The sequence below is a fragment of the Mauremys mutica genome, chromosome 14 (genome assembly GCF_020497125.1).
Source record: "Mauremys mutica isolate MM-2020 ecotype Southern chromosome 14, ASM2049712v1, whole genome shotgun sequence".
NCBI classification, from domain to species: Eukaryota; Metazoa; Chordata; order Testudines; family Geoemydidae; genus Mauremys; species Mauremys mutica.
This window is the reverse complement of record NC_059085.1, coordinates 22,586,197-22,607,832: the sequence shown is the minus strand read 5'-3', so window position 1 is coordinate 22,607,832 and position 21,636 is coordinate 22,586,197. Positions and strand designations below refer to the sequence as shown.

The following is a 21,636-nucleotide window of genomic DNA, read 5'->3' as shown; positions in this document are numbered from 1 at the left end:
CTAGTCTGTTTATAAATAAAATTTTAAAATCATAATCTGAGTATAAAGTGATGCAATGTTGGATTATTGAGTGTGCAAAATATCCTGAAACAAAATCTAAGAGAGGCATAAAACTGAGTCATTCAACTCACTGAGATGTTCACTAAGAAACTGACCAGTACAGGTGGGAAATGTCCAATTACTTTATATATACACATACACAAGTAGCTGGTACCAGTGAAAGCTTCACAGATTGGTAGAAGTGTATCATGGACAGTTCTCCTCCTCTTATATTAGAGCTCATTTTTAAGTCTCATGACAGTGACAGAATTAAATTATTCTAACTATGATTTACGATGGACATAATCAGTTTAACTTACCAACCCTGTTTTCCTCTTCTGGTCCTCTACTAACAGCTCAATGTTGACAGGTGAATATAGTATCAGAGATTAATGGATGACAACAGGTTATGGGGCAGTGACCACTCGCACAGTGAAACAGACGAACAAGGCTATAATATAAAGATAGCACCAACAATAATATTTGCTTGCACTTAAGCAACAAACATGCTTGATTTAATAAACATTTATTATGAATGCACATTAAGAGATTTAAATACACAGTAAATCATGTAAATGCAAACCATTTTAAGAACAAAGAAAATCTGTATTACATAAAACAAAAGCATGATGGTTCTCAGGGACTATGTATTACCATTGCTACAGTGTAATCTGGATGATGGAAAGCTATTGACCATTTTGAATATACATAACTGAGCTTCTCTTCAGACATGATCATCACTCTCGTCCTACAGAATGTGGGGTCAGTAGCACAACATGCTCTCATGTAAGAAGTTTATATCAAGGACTTTATATGAACCATAGAATACCTCAGCCCTTTGGGATGGAAACAGGCAGGCCAAACATAGGACTCACCGCCAGTCTCCCTTATAGGTTTTTCTTTAAGCTTCTCCCCAAGAAAATCAAATTCCATTCATAATTTTGATGGCCATTTGTTTTCATAATTAAATTTAAGTTTAGTCACATTGATATGCATCAATACTCAAGCAAAATTCTTCTGATCCCATCCATTCTTGGAAGGCATAATTTTTACATAGTTTGGATTATGATGATTAATTTCAGTATAAACTTAGATTTTATTTATTTTTTTAAAATTTGAATGGTTCATGCCTAGAACTAATATACCTCAACAGTACAGATGTCCGATGATTGGTTATTTGGCTATTAGCTTTGTAGATTTATTTTAGTCATTCAGTAAATAAATTCTCATCTAACTATTGCATGTAAGGACTAAAAGGAAGAAAAGATCTAGACACTTTAGATCAAACACCCCGAGAGCACAGTTATAGTAATTGATGTAAAATGTCTCATCTGATAATCTGCATTAGGTTCATTTACAGAAATATAATTTATATTGCAGAAATATATAAATGACAAGACCAATTCAACTGGCACTAAAGGATTCTTCTCACTGAAATACTAACTTTATTTACATGTGACTTCTTTTCCATCAAATGTTGTACTAGAAGAAGTGGCAGTATGTAAACATTGGAACACATGCAATATGATCCCTTACTAAGAAAAATAAATTGACAGCGTTGTTAAATAAAGGCCAATAACTGCCAGTATATACAAACTGTTTACTGAAAGCTCATATTGAGACATTCAGGTCTGATTTTAGTGCTTTTCAAATAAATACCAAAGAATGCAACATTTACAAACAACACACTAACAATACCCCACCTCTCCCGATCTCCTTTACAAATTGGAATTTCGTATTTTGATTAAGCAAATGAATAGCAGCTTCTTCATAGATCTTAAGGCATGTTACATAGCATCAAAATGGAACCGATGGGCTTCTTGTCGTTTCTCTCTGTCATCTGCTTTCTGAAAAATAAACCATAACACTTTACAGAATACAAGAGACAGGATAGCACATATCTTGCATTCTAATAGAAAATTAGTTATCAAATGCCACAGAATGGCTGTTTTTTCAACTCGGTCATTCAACAGAAGACAAAAAGCTAACTAAGTGCCTCAACAATTACACCTTTCCCTCGATATAATGCTGTCCTAGGGAGCCAAAATGTCTTACCGCTTTATAGGTGAAACCGCATTATATTGAACTTGATTTGATCCGCTGGAGCGCGCAGCCCCTCCCCCCCGGAGCGCTGCTTTACCGTGTTATGTCTGAATTCGTGTTATATCGGGTGGCGTTATATTGGGGTAGAGGTGTAATACTGCAGAGGTGTCAGTTTATAATAGCAATAATCTGCTCCAAATTGGCTGCTGCCGTTAATGACAAGATGTTTTAGTATTAATCACCTAATGCTTTGGGTTATTTTAATTAATTTTTTTTCAAGGATTATTGCTTAAGTAGTTCAATGAAAAATGCTTCTTACTGCGCTTTTATGTCATCTGCATTGTAAAAGAAGATCAATATGATGAATTGGTTCTGAAGCAACCATACATCGTCCCAGCTCTGTTGTAATTTAAGAACTAGGTTTTCTTAAAATTACTGTTAACAGAACCAAAACTGAAAAATTTGGCAAAAGGGACAGTAAGATTGTAGCAATTCAACCAATACTAGCATTAAGAACTGCAGATGAAAAATTGGGGCTCCACTTTGTGGGCACGTGCATGTGTATGAACAGTGAACAACTGGGAAGATATATACATTTCTTTCCTTATTTGGGTGCTATACATGCAGAACTGTCAAAACAACAGTGTTACTGACATATGTGTGTTTGGATAAATAAGGAGAGTATTCAGCTTGTACCTGTATCTGTATGGTCTCTAGTTACATGTAGTAATTTTCCATGTATTTTATTTCCTCTCTCCAGTCCAGAATATCTTGCCTATGCACTTTTTTCCAGAGTTTACTAATGTTGGATGAATTTTATTGGGAACTGAGATTAGCCTTATGTGAGAAATAAACTGTTTGTCTGCAGCTACAGAGTCCTAACAGCATTTCTAACATATATATGAGCAAGCAATGAATCGCTCTGTCAATTTATCTGACTTGCACAATTCTTCTTGCTTGCTACTTGCAGCTAATACTTTTTTTTTTTTTTTAAAGAGTGAGTAAAATATTGTTATTGTTTGTCACCATCATGACATAGGCATGTGCCTGAGCTGGTAACCTTTCACAACAATTTTACCCAGGTATCTATGCTATATCTACCTCATTTCTATAATGAAAGCTAGGTTGTGGGAAACATGATACCACCTGCTTTGGTTCCATTCCAAAGATTTCCTTGTTAGAGACCACACAAGTGTACAATGGGGCACCCTGTTGGGTTGTGTTCTACTGGATTTTGCTGTTTTAGTCTTCTGTGACGGGCTTACAGTTCTCAGTGTAGTTAAAGCCCCCCCACTTTAAAAACAATTTCCATTCAGTTGTGTTCTCGCTTTCAGGCATTCTGAAAGTGTTAAAGACGATTTCTGAATTGACAATAATAATACTAATAGTTAACTTTTAAAGTGTTGTCTATGTAAATTGATTAACCATCACATTATTCCTATGTGGTATCATGATCACTATACAGATGGGGAAACCAAATCAGAGTGTCTGAGTGATTTGCTCAAAGGTCACACAGCAGGGCAAAGGGAGGATTAGAACTCAGGAGTTCCAGGATCCTTGCTCATCTGACATCTATCTGAATGTTTAACTGGCCTTTTTGTTCACAAACACTGCCAGGCATACCAAGTCAAAAATGCAGTAATTTTATTTGACAGCTGTAATTATGGTATGCTAGGTAGTAGCACTTATTGGCCTTCCTGACAGTTGAATATTATTGTGAACTGAGAGTGGTTAAGAAAAATGGGAACACTTTTCTTTTGTGACATGAAAGAACCCTCTCAGAATGCTTCTTCAAATCAATGAATTTCTATACGCTGTAGTGTATTTCAGCTATATTCAACAAACAGCCAATATGTCCATGATAAAATCACACACAGTCTTAAATGTTAATGTTAGTCAGTGAGGATACAAAATGACAAGGAACATTTTCCTTCTGTCTGAACTACCAGCGGAACTGAAGAAGGGTAAGCTGGGTGTTTACATTTAGTTTTTTTTCCAGACTCTCATTATTCCTTTAAACTCTGATCAAAAGCTGAGAGTGCAAGATGTCCAATATATTCATTCTGGATATGAACTAGAGTGACCAGGTGTCCCAATTTTATAGGGACAGTCCTGATATTCAGACCTTTGTCTTATATAGGTGCCTATTACCCCTGATCCCTGTCATGATTTTTCACACTTGCTGTCTGGTCACCCTAATATGAACTGAAAATTTTCCATTTAGTGATGAATTATGGTTTTCCCTGGACTATCAAAACTTACCAGTTATTGCCAAATTTCCATTTTTACGACTCAGAATTAAAACTAAATACTAAATATTTGTTTCTAAGGTTTCAATAAATCCTAAATTATCCTAATTTTGTGGTGAATAATAAAGTCTGATACCTTTCAGGCATGAGAGGATTATTATAGATTGATTAATTTAGTGAAGCCCCCCCAAAAACTTTTCAAATTGAAAAACTATTCAAAACAACACAGCATAGTGCATATATTAAAATATTAGGAAGTTTAAAGTATTGTAAGGATACATCTAGAAAATAATTTCTACTTAATTAAGCTTACCTTTTCTTGCCAGTGCAATATGCCAATTATTGCTAAGATAAAAACGCAGACACCAATTAGGGCTATAGCTGTGAGCAGCACAATGTTACTTGGGGTCAGGTACAGCTTGGCACTCCAGCTACAGAGAAGAGGAAAAGCAAAAAGAAACCTCAGTAACTCTTCATTAGGAAAAAGAGTAGATTCAATAGAGATTATGTTTACAAAAATATAAAGGTAGTAAGGTGACCCATGACTTGGTCTTCAAAAGCCAGGGGCTTTACTGAAAGACCTACCCTAATAATGTTTACCTACAAATATAGGGTTTAATATAATTGCCATTTCCAAGTAATGCCATCTCTAAGCTTAGTTTCTATTGAACTACTCACAAAAGTGCCCTGGGTAGCCTCAGGGACTGACTTTTTCATTAAGGCACTCCCCCTAATGTGGCACTCCTTTTGGAGTGGGAAGGAGCAAAATAAAATGCACAGGATAAGCCTCCAAAAAAATGTGCCTGAGACTTAGGTGAAGGGAAAAGAGCAGAGAAACAGTCCACCTGGCATGCTGCCTCTTTTGCCAAGAAAGCCCCTTTGCTCAACACAGCACTGCAGGGGACATGGGGAGCAATCATTGTACATTTCCATCAGTCATCTGCATATCAACACTGTTCAGAAATTAATACTGCATTAGGTTCCTCTCTGTGCCTGCATAAGCCTCAGAACCCACTGTGCAGGCATGGCAAGGACAGCCAATGACAGCTGTGCTTCCAGGGAAAAACAGAGGCCAGGCAGCATCATGGAGGGTCATCACACTGTAGAGTAGTGCTTCATTTCCTTGTAGATAGAGAAATGGGGGTTCCACAGGGTACAGATGCCTTGCTTCCTGTCTCCTCCACAAAAACCCTGCACTTGGAGGGGAAATTTATAAAGAAGTCTGCCTGACAAACTCTGTGGAGTTTCCTAAGTGCTCTTGGTTTTACTCCATCAGGAAATAACGTGGCCTTAAATCAGGTTATAACAGGGCATTTCTATGAGATACAGAGATAGCAACAATTTCAGTATTTGTGACAAACATCTTTGCATATCCCATACTATTAGAGTGTATTAAGAGACAAAGTGGCATAGTCTCTCTAATCTGTTTTATTCCACTTTTTTGTGCTTGGGTATTCATAACAATTGATTTTAAAACATGTAGTAGGACCTTATGCACAGTACACTACAGACTATGAAACTGGAAAGATTTTTCACATCAGAATAATTTTTACCATTGATAATAAAAGAGTTTAGGATCCAGAAAGCTTACTCCTGAGCTGTAGCATATTTCTGAGCCATTAAAGACTATGTTCGAAAATATAGTTTTATTGGTTTCATATACATCAGATGTGCCAGTGTGATATGGTGTTTTATGAAGACCAGCCCTATTGATCATAGGGAGTTAATAAACAAGATGTCAATACAGTCACATAAGGCTGTAAGACAACTAATGCCAATCAAATGTCACCTCATTCTTTCCTTGAAGTACAAATTGTTTGATATTGATTTTACTTAAGTATTTCAGCAAAATTAGCTGCAAGTGCCTCATTTGTGGTGATGAGATATAATGTTTTCAACCTGCAAACATAAAAATGTTAGCATTTTAGAGAACTGACATATTAGGCACAATCTACAGAATTTCTGTAAAAACAGATGGATTCACAAGGAACTGTATCCCTCCCTATCCTGCAGCTCTCCAGCACCTTCCCCTTAGGGGACAATTTATCAGCCTCCCTGATGCCTTCTTCTGACTTTGTCTATGGGAGGGGTGATCTGGGCTTGCAATGTAAAGTCCATGTCTGCAGTATGCTTAGCTTAAGTAGTTCATTTCCTGCATGTCCAAATACTAACACAAAACCGTCTGAGCTATAGCTCCTTGAATCCAAAAATCTCAAGGCACTTTACAGCCATTACTTTAGCCTCATGCCTTTTTTACCTATGAACTGAGGCACAGATTTGTTAAGTTTTTGTAACTTTAACTAATACTTGGATCTTTTTAAAATATTTAAGGTATTTTGAAGAAAGATAAATTCAAGCCCATCACAAGTTTGTCATATTTTCAAATAGGAATAATTCACCTTTAAAGCTCACATCATTTTAAACATTCAGCTCAAACGTTGTGACCAAATAACACTCTGCCATTCAGGCCTCATCTGCTTCAAACTCCAGTGGCAAAATCTTGTAACGTACGTATTACTGCTTATCTCTTATTACATATGTTTAAAAATACAGCATTTTTTGTTTCTTTTAAATATTACATGATTGTTGCATGCAATAGTTCTGAGCATATCTTATTTTTTTAAGTGACTTGCTCAAAGGCATACAGTCAGTCAGTGCCAAAACTGGGATTGTAATCCAGGAGTCTTGACTCCTTGTCCCCTGCTTTAACCTAGACATACAGTCTCTATTTTGTAACAAATACTGCATAAAGAATCAAAGGCAACTTTTTCTCTCTCGTGTTTAGAGAACTGTTGTGTTTTCATTTAAAAGTTTAAAGTTAAGATTCTTCTAACAAGCAGCAATTACATTTGGATTACATCAAAATTTATTGACTAACGAGGTCAGTCTCTGTAGTCAATAAATTTTGAAATAGACTGAAAAATGAAATCAATTTATAACTAAATTTGGAGAAAACATTCCTTCAGAAACACAAGGAGGGAAATAAAAGTGCCTAAGAGGTTGGTTGTAGCTGAAAGTGGTACAATAGAATCTATACAAATATCAATGGCAGTGAGAGTGCACAGAAAATTAATTATTGCTAATTTGAAGAACAGTACACTTGTAGTATTTGCAAAGTACACTTTGTCAATGAGATTTTATTTTTAAACAGGATTCCTAATATGTTTACAATTTTTGTATTTGGAGATGCGTGCATGTATTTTTGGCATGGGTGACTAAGTGCTGGCCACAGCCCCAGTTCAGCAAAGTACTTAAGAATGTGTCAAATTTTAAGCATGTCAATAGATTAAAACATTTTAAGGCGGGAAAAGATTATATCATCATCATCATCATCTTCTAATCTGCTTCATTCATAACATAGTCCACAGAATTTCACCCAGTAATTCCTGCATCAATTTCTGTTTGCACTAGAGTGTAATAATCTTTTAGAAAAATATTTAAGTGTACTGTAAGGCAGTCTGTCTTTCTAAAGAGTAATGGTCTGTCCCACTGAGAAGTGAGGGGCTTTATGTAGAAATCACTGGGGAAGTTCTATCACCTGTGTTATACAGGCAGTAATGGCCCCTTCTGGCTTTAAAAAGCTATGAATCCTTCCAGACCTTCTCACATGCTTAAACTTAGACAAGTGCTTAAGTACCTTGCTGAACTGAGGTCTATTTGCATAAATTGCTCAATATTCTCCCATTTGGAGTATTAAAATGAGCACCTATGTAAGTCTACATAGAGAGGTTAATTGAGTTGCCCAAAGTCACCAGCAGGACAATGCCAGAGCTGGTAATGAAACTCAGCTCTTCTGAGTCCCAGTCCAGTGATCTATTAGGTCCCACTGAATTGAGTCAAGAAGCAAGTAATTTACCTGACTTCTTATTCTGGCACCATTTGTAGGCTAGCCAGTAAGAATCAACCAATTTTAAAATAGCTTCTAAAGCAGTTTATAAAATTAAGGAGAGGGCCAAATAGATCATAGGGTTATCCTTGAGGAAACCCCATGGTCCAGTTACACATTTTTTTTAAATAGATTGGGTTCCCTGACCACTCAATTAAAAATTTAAGTCAGTCAAATCTGCTAATATACAATGAATATTTGTTATCTATAGAAGTATAGATAGAAAGAAAAATGGATCTTTTAATACTTGAAGTACACACAGGCCTAATGCCACTCACCCCATCCAAACACCCAGAACTAAGGGGAGGTTCAGATCCAGAGCTGAACATATGGCTTATGCCTATCTCAGATTTGAACTCTTGGTGTGAGGGGACTTCAACCTATTTTTAATGCTAGGAATGGAGCACATGTAAGGCCAAATTTCCAAAACAGGGTACAACTGGTTGGCCTACCCAAGACATGCACACACCCACTGTGGCTTAAAAAAAAGAAAGTACAACTGTGGGTGTAAACAAACAAATGTGGTAATAGGGTAGCTAGACTCTCAGTTCCTGCACTTGCAGTGGGCCTGTTTGTGGTGCACACATGGGATTTTGCAAGTGCACAGATTTAACTTTGAAGCCTTATGAGGATGATTACGTATCAGTCAGCACTGTTCTATATTTTACTGCTGATTAATGCAACTACTCTGGAAGTGAGGGTGACTCCTGAGTAGCAACCTTTCCCTCCGGGATTTGACCTGTCTGTTCTCAATTCATTGTGCTTAGCTCTGAAATTTTGGCCCTTAAAAATGTTTTGTCTTTAAGAGACAGGGAAGGGAGCTTTTATTATGGAGAAGGATTAGGGAGAAGAGTCTGATGACAAGGGTCAAATTTGGCAGAAAAAGGGGATGTTAAGGTCCACTCACAATTGCAGAATAGCTGGATGTTTCAGCAAAATTGATCATCAGTGAAATAGTAAAGTTTAAGCATATAACTCAGGTTTAAGATTAAGATTTCATTAAGATTCAAAGTTAAAACCCCATTGAGATGAATTAAGCAGTTCTCTCTAAAGTGGTACTGTTCAGTTTGACTGGCTGCAGACTTGAGAGAACAGACCATTTTGTCCTGATAATTTGTATATTTGAAGAGAATAGAGAATTCATTCCTTAGGCAAGTTCTTCCTATTTTATTGTGTTACTGGAGGAAAGAATCAATTCTGTCAATAGAAGAATGGATTAATATCCTTAATGCCTGTTTATCATTGGAAAAGGCTATTCACAGAGAACGAAGATTTACTGGGACTATTGAGAAAATGTGGAAGTACTGCTTGAGGATTTAAGGAATCTGAAAAGGACTTAAATACAAATTGGGATTGCACCCATATTCTTCTCTAGGATGTAGAAAGAAGAATTGATTTTTTTTAAAGGGGTTTCTTTCCCATTTAGGAATATCAGGTGTGTAAAGTCTAGTCTTCCCTTATTCATTGATGTGTCAGAGCAGCTGCATTGTGTGCACTCCCACCTTAACTGAAAGCAAAAATACAGAGTGATGTGCTTGAATCTGTATGTTTAAATCTGTAATAAACACTTCCTTTCTCTGAAATGTCAGTCACTGAAGTTATATATGAAAATTTTAAACAGCCTGACTAAAAGCCTCTTTTCTCTTGACACATGACATCATTTCACTCATTTTTCTCATCATCAAAACCTGCAGTCATGGGGTGTGACTGGAGCTGGAGAAGACATTCCCAAGCTGTCTTTACTCTAGCTATCTCGGATCCCGGAGCAGTTAAGTCCACACAGAATCTTGGTTAATTACTCATAGGGCTAGTCTGCACTAAAGCACATGCTGGTGCAGCTTCAGTGCTTTGGGATGTCAGGTAGCTAGATTAAAGCTAGCTCAGGTATGTCAACTTGAGCTGCAATCATGCCCTTTAAATGCAATCTAGACACAATCTTAGGAAATGTCTATGTGTAGTGAAAGTTTTCAATATGTATATTTCTCCTGTTTTCACTAATCTCCAATTTTGGGTTCCGCCTATTGTCATTCTACAGTGTCCATATCTGCATGTGTTTCCTATATGAGAAAACTAAACCCAATAATTTGAAAACAAGAGGATTTAGAGAGATTTCTGTACAGGGGTACTTTTAAAATACATAAGGCTAGAACATTAAATCTTAAGGCTGATGTTATTCTTGTGCTTAATTGCTAATGCAACATAGTTTATATAAAAGTGATGTCACTTCTCATCTCTTCTCATATTTGATTCTACAGTAAAGTTTTAATGCTGAAATTGTGATATAAGAATAATTTCATTATATATAAAATTGACTTCACTGCAAGATCAAGCAGAAGAGAAAGCAAGAATGTGACTAATAAAGTCTTTATTATGACTAGGGGTCTACCAAATTCGCAGCTGTGAAAAATCACATCATGGAACGTAAAATCTGGTCTCTGGCTGCCCAGCTCTGAAGGCAGAGTGGCGAACAGCTGTTGCTGGCCGGGTGCCCAGCTCTGAAGGCAGCGCTGTGGCCAGCAGCAGCGGAGAAGTAAGGGTGGCATGGTATGGCCACCACCAGCTGCTGTTCTCCTCTCTTCAATACTGCTGCTGGCGGCTTTGCTGCCTGCAGAGCTGGACGCCCGGGCAGCAGCCGCAGGTTTCCCACTGCTAAGCTTCAGGCAGCGCTACAGTCGGCAGCAGCAGCAGCGGAGAAGCAATGATGCCAATACCGCAACCCCTTTTTGGGTTAGGGCCTCAGTCTGAGAAACGCTGTGGAGCAATCACAAATTTTTCATGGGTTGGTCACGGTATAAATAGCAAATTTTGCGGATGTGTTACACATCTGCGAAATGTGCTATTTATGCCATGACCAATCTGCGAAAAATGTGTGATTTCTCCACGATTTAAGCAGACCCCTAATTATGACAGATATATTCAATAACAGCAAAAGTAGCACAGAAAAGTGCTGGCCAAGTCCATATTTTTGGTATAAATGTTTTTATTCTAAATTGATTTCAGTATGAAAGTCCTCCTTTAAGGAACTCTCTGACCCCTAGCTACAGGAAAATACATATATCCATGGCAACACACACCATGTGTTGAAGGGCTGAATAGAAACCTTTGTATCTAACTGGACACACTGAATGTATATCTGATGAAACAAAAAAAAGTCTATTTCTCCCATGACCATGCTTTCTACTTGGTCAAAAAGAAAGTTGGCAGGTATGTTTTCATTTATAGGAATATACTTAATGGATGCTCACTGTAAATATATAAAATGTTTATGCAAATACCTGTATGTTCAATAATTTAAAGAGAAAATACCAATATTACCATAGTGTGAAATGTGCAATATATTTTAAATATGACTGTCTTGATCTGCAGAAAGAAATAAAGCTGCATGCTTATTTACAAGACTCTCTCATACAGATGAGGGAATATGTAAACATATACATATTCTCTCTCCATCCGCTTCCTCCCCCACAATTTAGCTATGGTCACAAATGAACACATCTATAATATACCAAGTATGACACACTGACAATATCCTGTAATAGCCTGAACAAACTTTACGGAATTAAGATAAAGTTTATTGAATTAAGTTAAACCTGACTGAACTAGGGTCAATACTTTGGGGTACATTGTATAAAAAATGCAATTGTGTGTTATTGGGACAGTGTAGTAGGGAAGGGGGGATGCTAATGTACTTCCTCCGTTATCAACCCTTTGAAGCCATTCAACTGGAGAAATCTGCACATAGTAGTTCAAACTGGAATCTCCAGGGACCAGACAAAGCAAGGTTTTTTGGACAAATAGCCTGGTTTTAAATTGGCTTAGGGTCTTCTACCTGATACAGCAAATGGACAGGATCTCTGGTCCATGGAGGGCTCCAATCCTTTGGGGAGGGTTGGAAGGACAGGGCCTCCTGAGGCCTCATAAGACTGAGTGCTTGTTCTGAGCTGAAGCTGTGATTAACTTGTAACCACAAGGAATCCCCCTTATGTGGGGTCTGAAGGACTGTTCCTGCCAGAATCCAAGTTAGGATTGGGGTTAACTCTGGTAAGCTTATTAGCACACATATAGGTTATTTTATTGTTTTCAGTGTGGAATGCTTTTTACCTTAAGAATAAAGTAGGCTTGCACAGGAAGTGTTGTGAGGTGCCTTATAACTGTAACAATTACAGCTATCAGTCTCTGCAGAGAAAGCAGACAGGCATACCTGGGCAGCCTGTCTCTGCTGGGAATGACACAGTGAAGGCAGGGAATGGTGCAGCCTGGAAATGCCATGGTCAAAAGGGAGAGAGAAACATGCCTCCACTCAAGAGAGATGACAACTGGAGTGTCTGGAAACTAGAGTGTCTGCCCTTGATGGACAATAGAGGGGGAACACAGTTGCAATTGCCCTGAACAGACACACCAAGTTCTGAATATGCTAATCTGCTCTTCAGATAATCAAATGTAACTAGCTACACATGAAAAGAAAAGGCCTTTTCTGTTAGCATTTTTATCAATTAATTATTCTATAATCATTCCACCATCATTGGAATGACACACAATTACAGTCCTGCATCCATAGTATCATTTGCAAAATCTACTTCAAACAATGATATTACCTTCGAGGAACGTTGTGTGGATATGGAATGACTATAAGTTGGGAGTTCGGGATGATAGCTGTCCATTCCTGTTTTCTTATGGACTGAAAAAAGAAATGAAGGTATGTCCACTTCTTACAAATTAATACAAATTTTAAATATACTGAACTTTTCTGATTAATGTTATACAAGAAAAAACAAAACGCTCAAAGCATTAATTTTCCAGGAGACAGGAAAGAATAGTGATAATTCTCTAACATTAATATAAAGATTTTTTTATACTGAAAGATCCCAAAGCAATTTACAAACTGAATAAAAACGATATATAAGGATCGCTTCATCCACTACTGAAATACCACAATCTCTGAGGTAAAATATGGCAGTGTAGTGTTTAAAAAGTGCACATTAGTACTGCAGTTTAGAGCAGGAAGTGAAGAATACTATATCCAACTGATTCAGTAGGGAAGTTTTATATAGGCAGAATTTAATTATCCAAATGTAGTCAGGAGACTGGAGTAAACAATCTATTTTTAAAAATAGCATTGAGAGACCTTTCATCACCACAAATTGTCAGGATCATGGTTTTACATTTCCTCTGAAGGAAGGTTCCTCCAGCAGAACCGTTCCCCTTGTACCATGCTGGTAGGAGTACAATACCAACTCAGAGGGAAGTAAGTGATTCAACAGGTGACATTGTTTTCCTGCCCTACTTTGGAATTCTTTGGTGTTTCCCAGCCAAGTACTGAGCCATGTGGGCCTCATCCACCTGGGGAGATCTGATGGGATTACAGTATAAATGAGTGTGGTTGCTGGCATAATAATTGGATTCTTAGAGCAAACTGAAATGTTATTAATATAAACCAGCTCTGTATTTCTATGCAAATAGCACACAAATGCATACTTCTGTGTTTTTCTCATGAGTGATATTTTTGTTTTATGTTTACTTCAGAGGCTAATGAGTGATACTATATGATGGAGAAAATGAACACAAAGTAGTCTTCAGCAAACCATTTTCAATACCCACGAAAAATGTTTCTTTATAATTCTGACTTCTGAAAGAGAGCAGTCCTAAGAACAACACCCCCCAAAGCTTCACTGGGCAAGGAAAATACCCGAAAAAATAGTTTCCCCATGGTAAATCTCAACTTACCTTTTCTCCTAAAGGACGAGGAATGCCAACATATAAGTGATCAAGGAAATTAGCACTGCGTCCCAAACCTAGCACATTGTAAGGCAACTGGAGAGCGAAATGAGCTGACTGGCTAAGTTGTCCAGCTAGAATTTAATTTAAAAAAGAAGCTGTAGTGAATCTACTTCTTAAGACTTTCATCACAACAACATGTTTTGCCTGCAGCAATAATAATGTTTTAAAATTATAAGTAAACAATACAATTATCTGTTCTTAAGTGACAGATCCTGCATTTCCAAATAATCTGTGGACATTCAACAAGAAGAATAAATTTATTCCACTAACAATTTCAGAACTAGGTACCAAACACACTGTAGACCAGATTTTCCTCTGATTTAAACCTGAGTTATATTAATTGCAAGCCAGGGCAGAAATTGGCTCCACTGATAACAGATAATTATAAACAACTGAAAACAAAGAGACGTTTTCTATTAAGTGAAAGCAGGAAAAGGATACACATTTTTCTTAGCTAGCTTTAGATACATTAACAATATATGATCTCCAGATATATTACTTACTGCAATTTAGCAAAATCTCTTACCATCTTTATCTTCTACAAACACTTCTACAGCATATATTAACTTGAATCCAGTGTGGATCCTTTGTTTTCTAAAAAGCCCCTTATTAAAGGATTTGTTTCTTGTTGTCATAACAGTAAGATAAACATTAAAACCACTTCAGCTCTTCACCAGGATAAGAGAAATAATTTCAACCTGGAGGAGGGGACTGGCTGGTGACAACATGAGGTAAGTTTTCAAAGTGGTAAGAAGTAGTTGTTTTAACAATTTTTTTTTAAACAGGAATTTGAGTGTCAAATTCTTGCACGGCTTTGACATGCTCTGATAGGTTATATTTTAAATCAAGAATCTCAAATTAAGCAATAAGACAAGACAGGATGTGAATTTTGGGTGCAATAATTCACATCTTGTATGTTAGAGTAGGAGGCTGCAGGCTGAGTTCTGTCTATGCAACTAGGCATGAATTATTATAACATAATTCAATCCCTGCAGTCCTTTCTTAGATAAAAATAAATATACTCCACCACCAAGGGAAGTAATTATTGGCAGGAGGGTAAAACTCAAGAGCAAAGATATCAAGATATTCTGACATGTTTTCTATTTTAATTTTATGGATTCTGAAACACTATTGACTTTATGACCCTGGAGTGTTTAAAGCCATTGAGCACTTTCATTTTATTTTCACTTTGTATTGGCCTGTCACTCTGTTTAGCACTGGTTTAGCTGCATCCTTTGTTGACATGAGTTGTCAGCAATATGTAATTTTACTAGAGTGGACAAAGCCTTCATTGCTTATCCTCTGATGGGGCAATGCCTTAAGCCCTGATCTTGCATCAGGTACTGTTGAACTCAACCTTATTACAGAAAAAAATCATAATTCTAAAGCTTAAACTTAAACACATGGATACATTTTTGTGGAAATGAGGGCTTAGAAAAGAACTAAACTATCTTTGAAAAACATGTTTTCAAATAACCAACTAGTTTTGTTTCTGATTTTAGCTCAAAGTACAGTTCAGTTCGTGGGGATGGAGGGGGGAACTGGATCAGAATCTGATTGATTTAAATGAGCTTGGTTTCAATCCAAGGTGTGGAAATTTCACAGGAGCTGTCAACAGCATTAGAACTGCTCCACTTAAAGGCTGAAGGTAAGTTCAGCCCAAGTCAAGATGCTGAAACACAACATAATTTGTATACGAGCCCAAAGAAGTGAGAAGCCGATTTAAGATACCCACGCCACACTTTTTGCATTTGGGGATACCAGATTTTTGGGCGACTCAGCTGAGGAGCAGCCACTCTTTACAGTGCGCTCCACATAGCGCCAAGATGACATATCTGCTGGATTTACTGCTGCTTACGGCAGCAACGACTCTGACAGTCACTTCTGAGTTTCTATTTTCTAGCTATGTTCGTACGGAAGGTAGAATTCAACAACAGCATGGTACCTAACTGACCTCTGCTGCATGACGGAGAGGGGGCAGAGAAGTGTGGTGTTCTGAAACTCACAGGATGGACCCCCAGTTCCCCTGCAGATACGGAATTTCTACCAGTTTGGCCAGGACATCCCTGGCTCCCTTTGCAAGGCTGAAAACCAAATACCTCCATATATCCAGGGCCTTGCATCATATATATTTTCACTTGAAGTTTAACTTTTTCCCCCCTAGGGAGGGTACCATAGGCCCAGTGACTATTGGCTTGAATTGCCAGCTTGCCTTAGAGCTCTTCTGCTTGTAAGGCTTATATTACATTGTACAAGGAGGTAGGACTGATTAAGCCAGATGATGACTGCCACAGATGTAAGATGCTAGGGTGTTATGATCTTTTCTTAGGCAGCTGTGTGTTCATGGTTATCATTTCATACAACATGGTTTAAATGTGCAAATGGTGAGTTTAAAAATTATCTTATCTATTATAATGAAACTGCATTTTTGTATTCTTGGTTGGGAATCCCAAATATCAGTCAGGCAGGAATTGCAATTAACTCTACTGTAATAAGGATGAATGAATTATAATATTTATCAAGGATACCACAACACTAACTAGAAACAATATTAAAATGTTTTTTTCCTAAATAAATAAAGTAACCACATATGACATCTTTAATATGACAAATAAATACACAGGCTGAGAAAAAAAATGATTATTTTAAATAAATAGATTTTTGGTAAAAGGATTTAATTTCTTTTCAGTCTTAGCTTGTCAGACAGGACTGAAAAATTACAGGCTTTCCCACAAGTAAGTGTGGTGTGGGCAGACAATTAATCTTTTAAAAAAGAAAACTTCCTCTTTGGATAAAAGATCCCATGATATAAACTGAGATGATCTGGTTAGTTATCAACCAAACTGGAAAGTCACAGCATAAAGAAGCAAATGAATTACAAAAGTGCATTACAACAGTGAAGATTTTATTATTGGAATACATAATAGCAGCAGTAATGAAAAAATGTCAGGGAATCTGCATCGGATGCAATACAAGTGTCAGATTTGCCATTACATACTGATCTCAACTATGTCTGACTCAGGTCGAAGGATGTGAGAACATAAGGGAATGCAGTGACAAATCAATCAAAAACAATTATAGATCTTTCTTATTTAGAGCATAGTTGTGTTCACAAATCTAGGAAGTGGATATTTTTCCAAAACACAAGGCTGGCTAACTCCATATTTTCAAAGACTCTGGTTTTATCTCAGTATTTTTATACTTGTAAATCAATTGCTTTCAATTAAACAAACTACAGAACAAGCAAAAATATTGATGGTCCTCCACAAAGAGTGTACGTATGGGTGCATAAGAATATCTGTGCTCACAGTGAGTGTTCTAAGGATAATACCACAGTATTAATTATGAATCCCGCTACTTTAAGTCAGTTTGTGGAAAGCCTGGTACTTAAATAAGCTATTTATAGTCTGGAATTTTGATTAATGGCATGGCACTGCAACAACTGCACAACTTCAGCATGTGCTTGGTTTGATATTCAGAGCCAGTTCTCTGTTGGGCTGTGAAGGGACAATACCTCACACTGTTCTCTGGTAACACCTCCAACTGACCAAGGAGCAGCACTGACAGGTGGCAGTGAGAAGAGCACCAACCCCTTCTCTGTCAGATGGCAAGGGACCCTTGAGGGTGTGTAAAATGGAAAATAAGGAGATTCGTGGGGCTCTGAGGGCACTTTGAAAGAAATGGAAATCACAGTTTCCTCCAAGAATGTCTTTTCATGTGCCATAGAAATATCAAGTATTGTTGAGGTATACAATATAACCATAACAACATGCCAATTATGGAGACCATTTGTGCTTTTGAAAATTTATTTTTTCCTCTTAGGACTAAGATGCTATAGCCTTGGATGTTAGAAGGTGTTCACTGGGACCATGCACAACTCTCCGCAATAACTACTGTAGAATTAAGATCTTCTTATATTTTGAATAATTTATCTGTAACCTTAGCAAGCCCAAAAACTCAGCAGCGATGTATATCAATCCCTTTTTTCAGAGCAGTGACCTTAATCAGTCTATTCCACTAGTGGAAATGGGCATGAATTATCAGCAACTGTAGATATGACAGTAGTTTATATAATACATATGGAAATTCCTAGGAACTAATGTCAATCAATTTTCACTTTTCATTCTGAAAACTACTGATATATGCTTTTGTGGCTATATCAGCATCTGTATCAGAAATTAACTTCAGTCTACTTTATTCAAGATGGGAAAGTATAGTAACTCCCCAAATGCAGCCTTGAATGTTTTTTTCTCTCCATAAATGTTTACTATTTCAAAGTCCAATGTTGGCACAGCATCCCTATATTTATTCTTTTGGGGCTCCGGTTCTACTATATTTGCTTTCAGTGAGAAACAGAGGTTTTTCTTCTAGTAATGCATTAAGAAGAGGATCTCTCTTGTAGAGCGTGAGAATGCAGAGGGAGAAAACTGTAAAATCCATAAAGGCTGAACAGCTATCTCAGAAGGATACGGGGGGAGGAACATTTTGAGACTCAGAATGTGGGTGGTATTATTTATCATTTTGGGACTGAGACACAGATGGATATCTCCAGGAACCAAACCTTTCAGATATCTACTTATAAGTTCATATTTGGACATCAGAGGAGAAAACAATTTTTTTCAATTAGCAAACAGGCCAAATACTTTACTCAGTCTCTCTCTCTCTCTGTCTGTCTAATTAGAGGGATCTTGCCTTAAAGATGGTATCTAAAGTTTCAGGCATATTAATTCATTGGGGCTGGCAGTTTCTAGTATGATGGTAATATTATTATTACAAATGAAAGAAATAAGAGTTCCAGGGATGGGATTCTCAACTCTCGCATTTAACTGAGGAAGATCCATTTCTAATTTCTATTAAAAACAGGTATAGTATTGGGTTTTATCAAGTTACTTTCTTGGGAACATTATAGTGATGTAAAATAAGTCATCATGTATTTCCTGAGATTATATTTGATACTCAAGTGCAGTTCTACTTACTGACATCCCTGTTTTTAAATGTGGGGTAAAGTAAGTGGCTCATCTTGGTCCTTGAAATTTTGTTTGTTAATTTTGCATTTTCGCACCTCCTAAATTATTCATTTCTCTTCCCACTTCCAGGCAGAAGTCCCCTTCTTCCCAGCAAGCTCCTACATAATTATTGGGGTGGGGCCAAAAGCAGCTTCCTGTAGAGGCTGCTTATGATGACTTCTGAGATGCCCAAGAGGGAAGGGAGAAGGGCACACTTTGTGGCTTCCTCCTTCCCCAACCCCTCCAAATAACCTGCTGCAATCTGAGGGAAGGCTGGGGAGAAATACTTTGCCAGAGGTAAGACATCACAGGGGCTTATGTTGCAGGATGGACAGGGGTCTTGGCCTCTCTTGGAGTTTCCCTGGCATGCTCCCTGCAGGGATATTTGCTGCCTTGCAGAAGAAGTAGGGGGAATCAACTCCCTAAATGAGTAGATCTTAGAGGATCCATAAAGGTCAGGTGAATCCTATGGAGGGTGGGTGTCTTTGAAATGTCTCCAAGCTCCCCACAACCCTTTCTTCAAGAGCTGCATTGCCAAGAAGCCCCCTACTGCCCTGCTATTCCTGGAGGAGGAGACCTGTAAAGTAGGAAGTCTGTTAAGTTACTGCTAAGGGTTACAGGAATCATAACAATAGCAGTTAAATTTTCAGATGAAAATGTGATTTTCAAGTTGATGGTATCCACTGAACTGTGGAGTCATTACAGCAGTCAATAGCAATTCTGATATTTACAATGCTCTCTGACGGATATATCTGAACACTTCATTTGTAGATATGCAATTCCCTTTTTCTGGGGTGAGGAAGGAGTAGAGGGTGTTTCTTTTAGTTTGTCTGCAAACTTCACTTTACCTCAGCCAAATCCTTGTTTGTCTGAGCCATATATTAATTTTTGTATTATCTAGTAACAAATCTTACCGGCTGACTAAACCAAAGCATCCATAGATCAATTGGATGCATACACTGTGGATAGTTATATGTTGGAACTAAAAGGGAATGTGTTGTGATGCTGGGAACTCCAACTATTGTGGGTGTAATGTGTGAGCTGAGGTTGGTCTGGATGTTAATACTGCCTGAAACAGTGAGTTTCTTGAATTTTAATGATTGGGGCGATGGGAAATTCACTTGAACAATCTGAAGTCTAAATAAATGAAGTTTTTTTTAATTTGGGAATATTAAAATGTTGTTTTGAAACTAAGGTCTCTTTTTAAACCTCTGGAGAATCCTTTTCTTTATTACAGGTATTTTAGAGCTGCAATGTTTTTCTATAAAAAGGGGACATTAATTTGAGTTAAATACATTGAAATAGGATAGGAGAAGGTAATTTAACAGTCAGTTTTCTACACAAATGTTTTTTAAGCCATAGTATTTCTTTAGTGAGGTATGGCTGTGTTGTAGTATTTTATAAGTTCTCTGAAATGAGACATTTTAAATTATTGTTATTGAATGTCTATAGTCTGCACCACCAGATAATTAAAATATAAAAGCTGAAATATTTAACTGAGATTTATGCTTTCAATCACCTGTTATAAATGTAGATATGTTAAGTGGAAAAGCAAATATTTATTAAGAAAAGTTGTTCACTCTGCTGCTTCTTGTCCAAAGATAACAGAAATTGAAACATTTTACATAAGTCCAATCAGTCACTAAATTGCCATATTCATAATCACTGGAAAATATGCTGACATTTACTTTAATTCCCATTTATTGGGAAAAAGGCAGGAAAATACAGAAAATATACTGAGTTGTTAATTTAAAACATTAGGAAGTCTTTATTATGGCTTTTAACAAATGGAGCTTCCTAATTATAGCCAAATTTTGCCAAAGTTACTCAAAGTTGAGTAGTGTCTTACTCCACAGGTACTCTCACTGCTTTCAGTAGGACTATTCAAGAGGTAAGATACTACTCAACATGAGTAAATGCAGAATCAGGTCTTAAATACACTGCTAAACAAACCCTATTTGCTTACTCTTTCCCTTTCTAATCAGCAAACTATCTTGCCTTTCCTATTGCTTATGTCATAAAACAGAAAAGCCTGTAAGACCCAGCATGTACCCTGAATCCTTCCTTCAATCATTCAGGGTTCCAGCTCTGAAGAGGCTGGGAATTCTGTGATCTCAAATAGGATCTTTAAGAGGTTATCACTGAAATAAATCTAAGATCTCACTTTCTCTAAGGGCTTGTATATTAATAGAAGATGCACTGGTTTTACTTAGATTATTTTAGTTAAATCAGTGCAACTTAAGTGTGGACTCTCTTATATCAGTTTATAACTGGTTTTATGAGTTTAATTTATGGGTTTAGGGCTTACCTACATTTGTAAGCTCCTCTGGTATACCAACCTGTTTTTTTAAACAGAGATATTTAAACCAGCCCAAACCCTAATTTCGGTTTAAGAGTAGCTATTTAGGTTTAAATTAAACCCATTCCCAATGATTTAGCTAAATCAAAAACGCCACTGAAAGCAGGGTCAACACTGGAGACCAGCAGTTCAATTATCGGTTTAAATTCACACCTTGTTTTATACCAATACAAGTTTACTTAGACAAACCCTTACTGACACAAGCACACAACATTGCTATGGTTTAACTAAACCACTGTTAAAAAAAAATAAAAAAATCACACCTTAAGTTAAACT

General features: G+C 37.1%; 1 protein-coding gene across 1 annotated transcript in view; it reads right to left on the bottom strand.

The window, feature by feature from the left end:
- Positions 1 to 549: 549 nt before the first annotated feature.
- The window catches only part of ITFG1 (integrin alpha FG-GAP repeat containing 1), a 195,347-nt gene continuing 174,260 nt past the window's right edge, over positions 550 to 21,636 (bottom strand). The window contains exons 15-18 of the mRNA XM_044987614.1: positions 13,942 to 14,066; positions 12,813 to 12,895; positions 4,645 to 4,762; positions 550 to 1,886 (exon numbers count right to left, since the gene is read on the bottom strand). Of these exons, the coding sequence (XP_044843549.1) occupies positions 1,827 to 1,886; positions 4,645 to 4,762; positions 12,813 to 12,895; positions 13,942 to 14,066 (386 nt within the window). The 3' untranslated portion in view covers positions 550 to 1,826. The remainder of the gene's footprint in view (positions 1,887 to 4,644; positions 4,763 to 12,812; positions 12,896 to 13,941; positions 14,067 to 21,636) is intronic.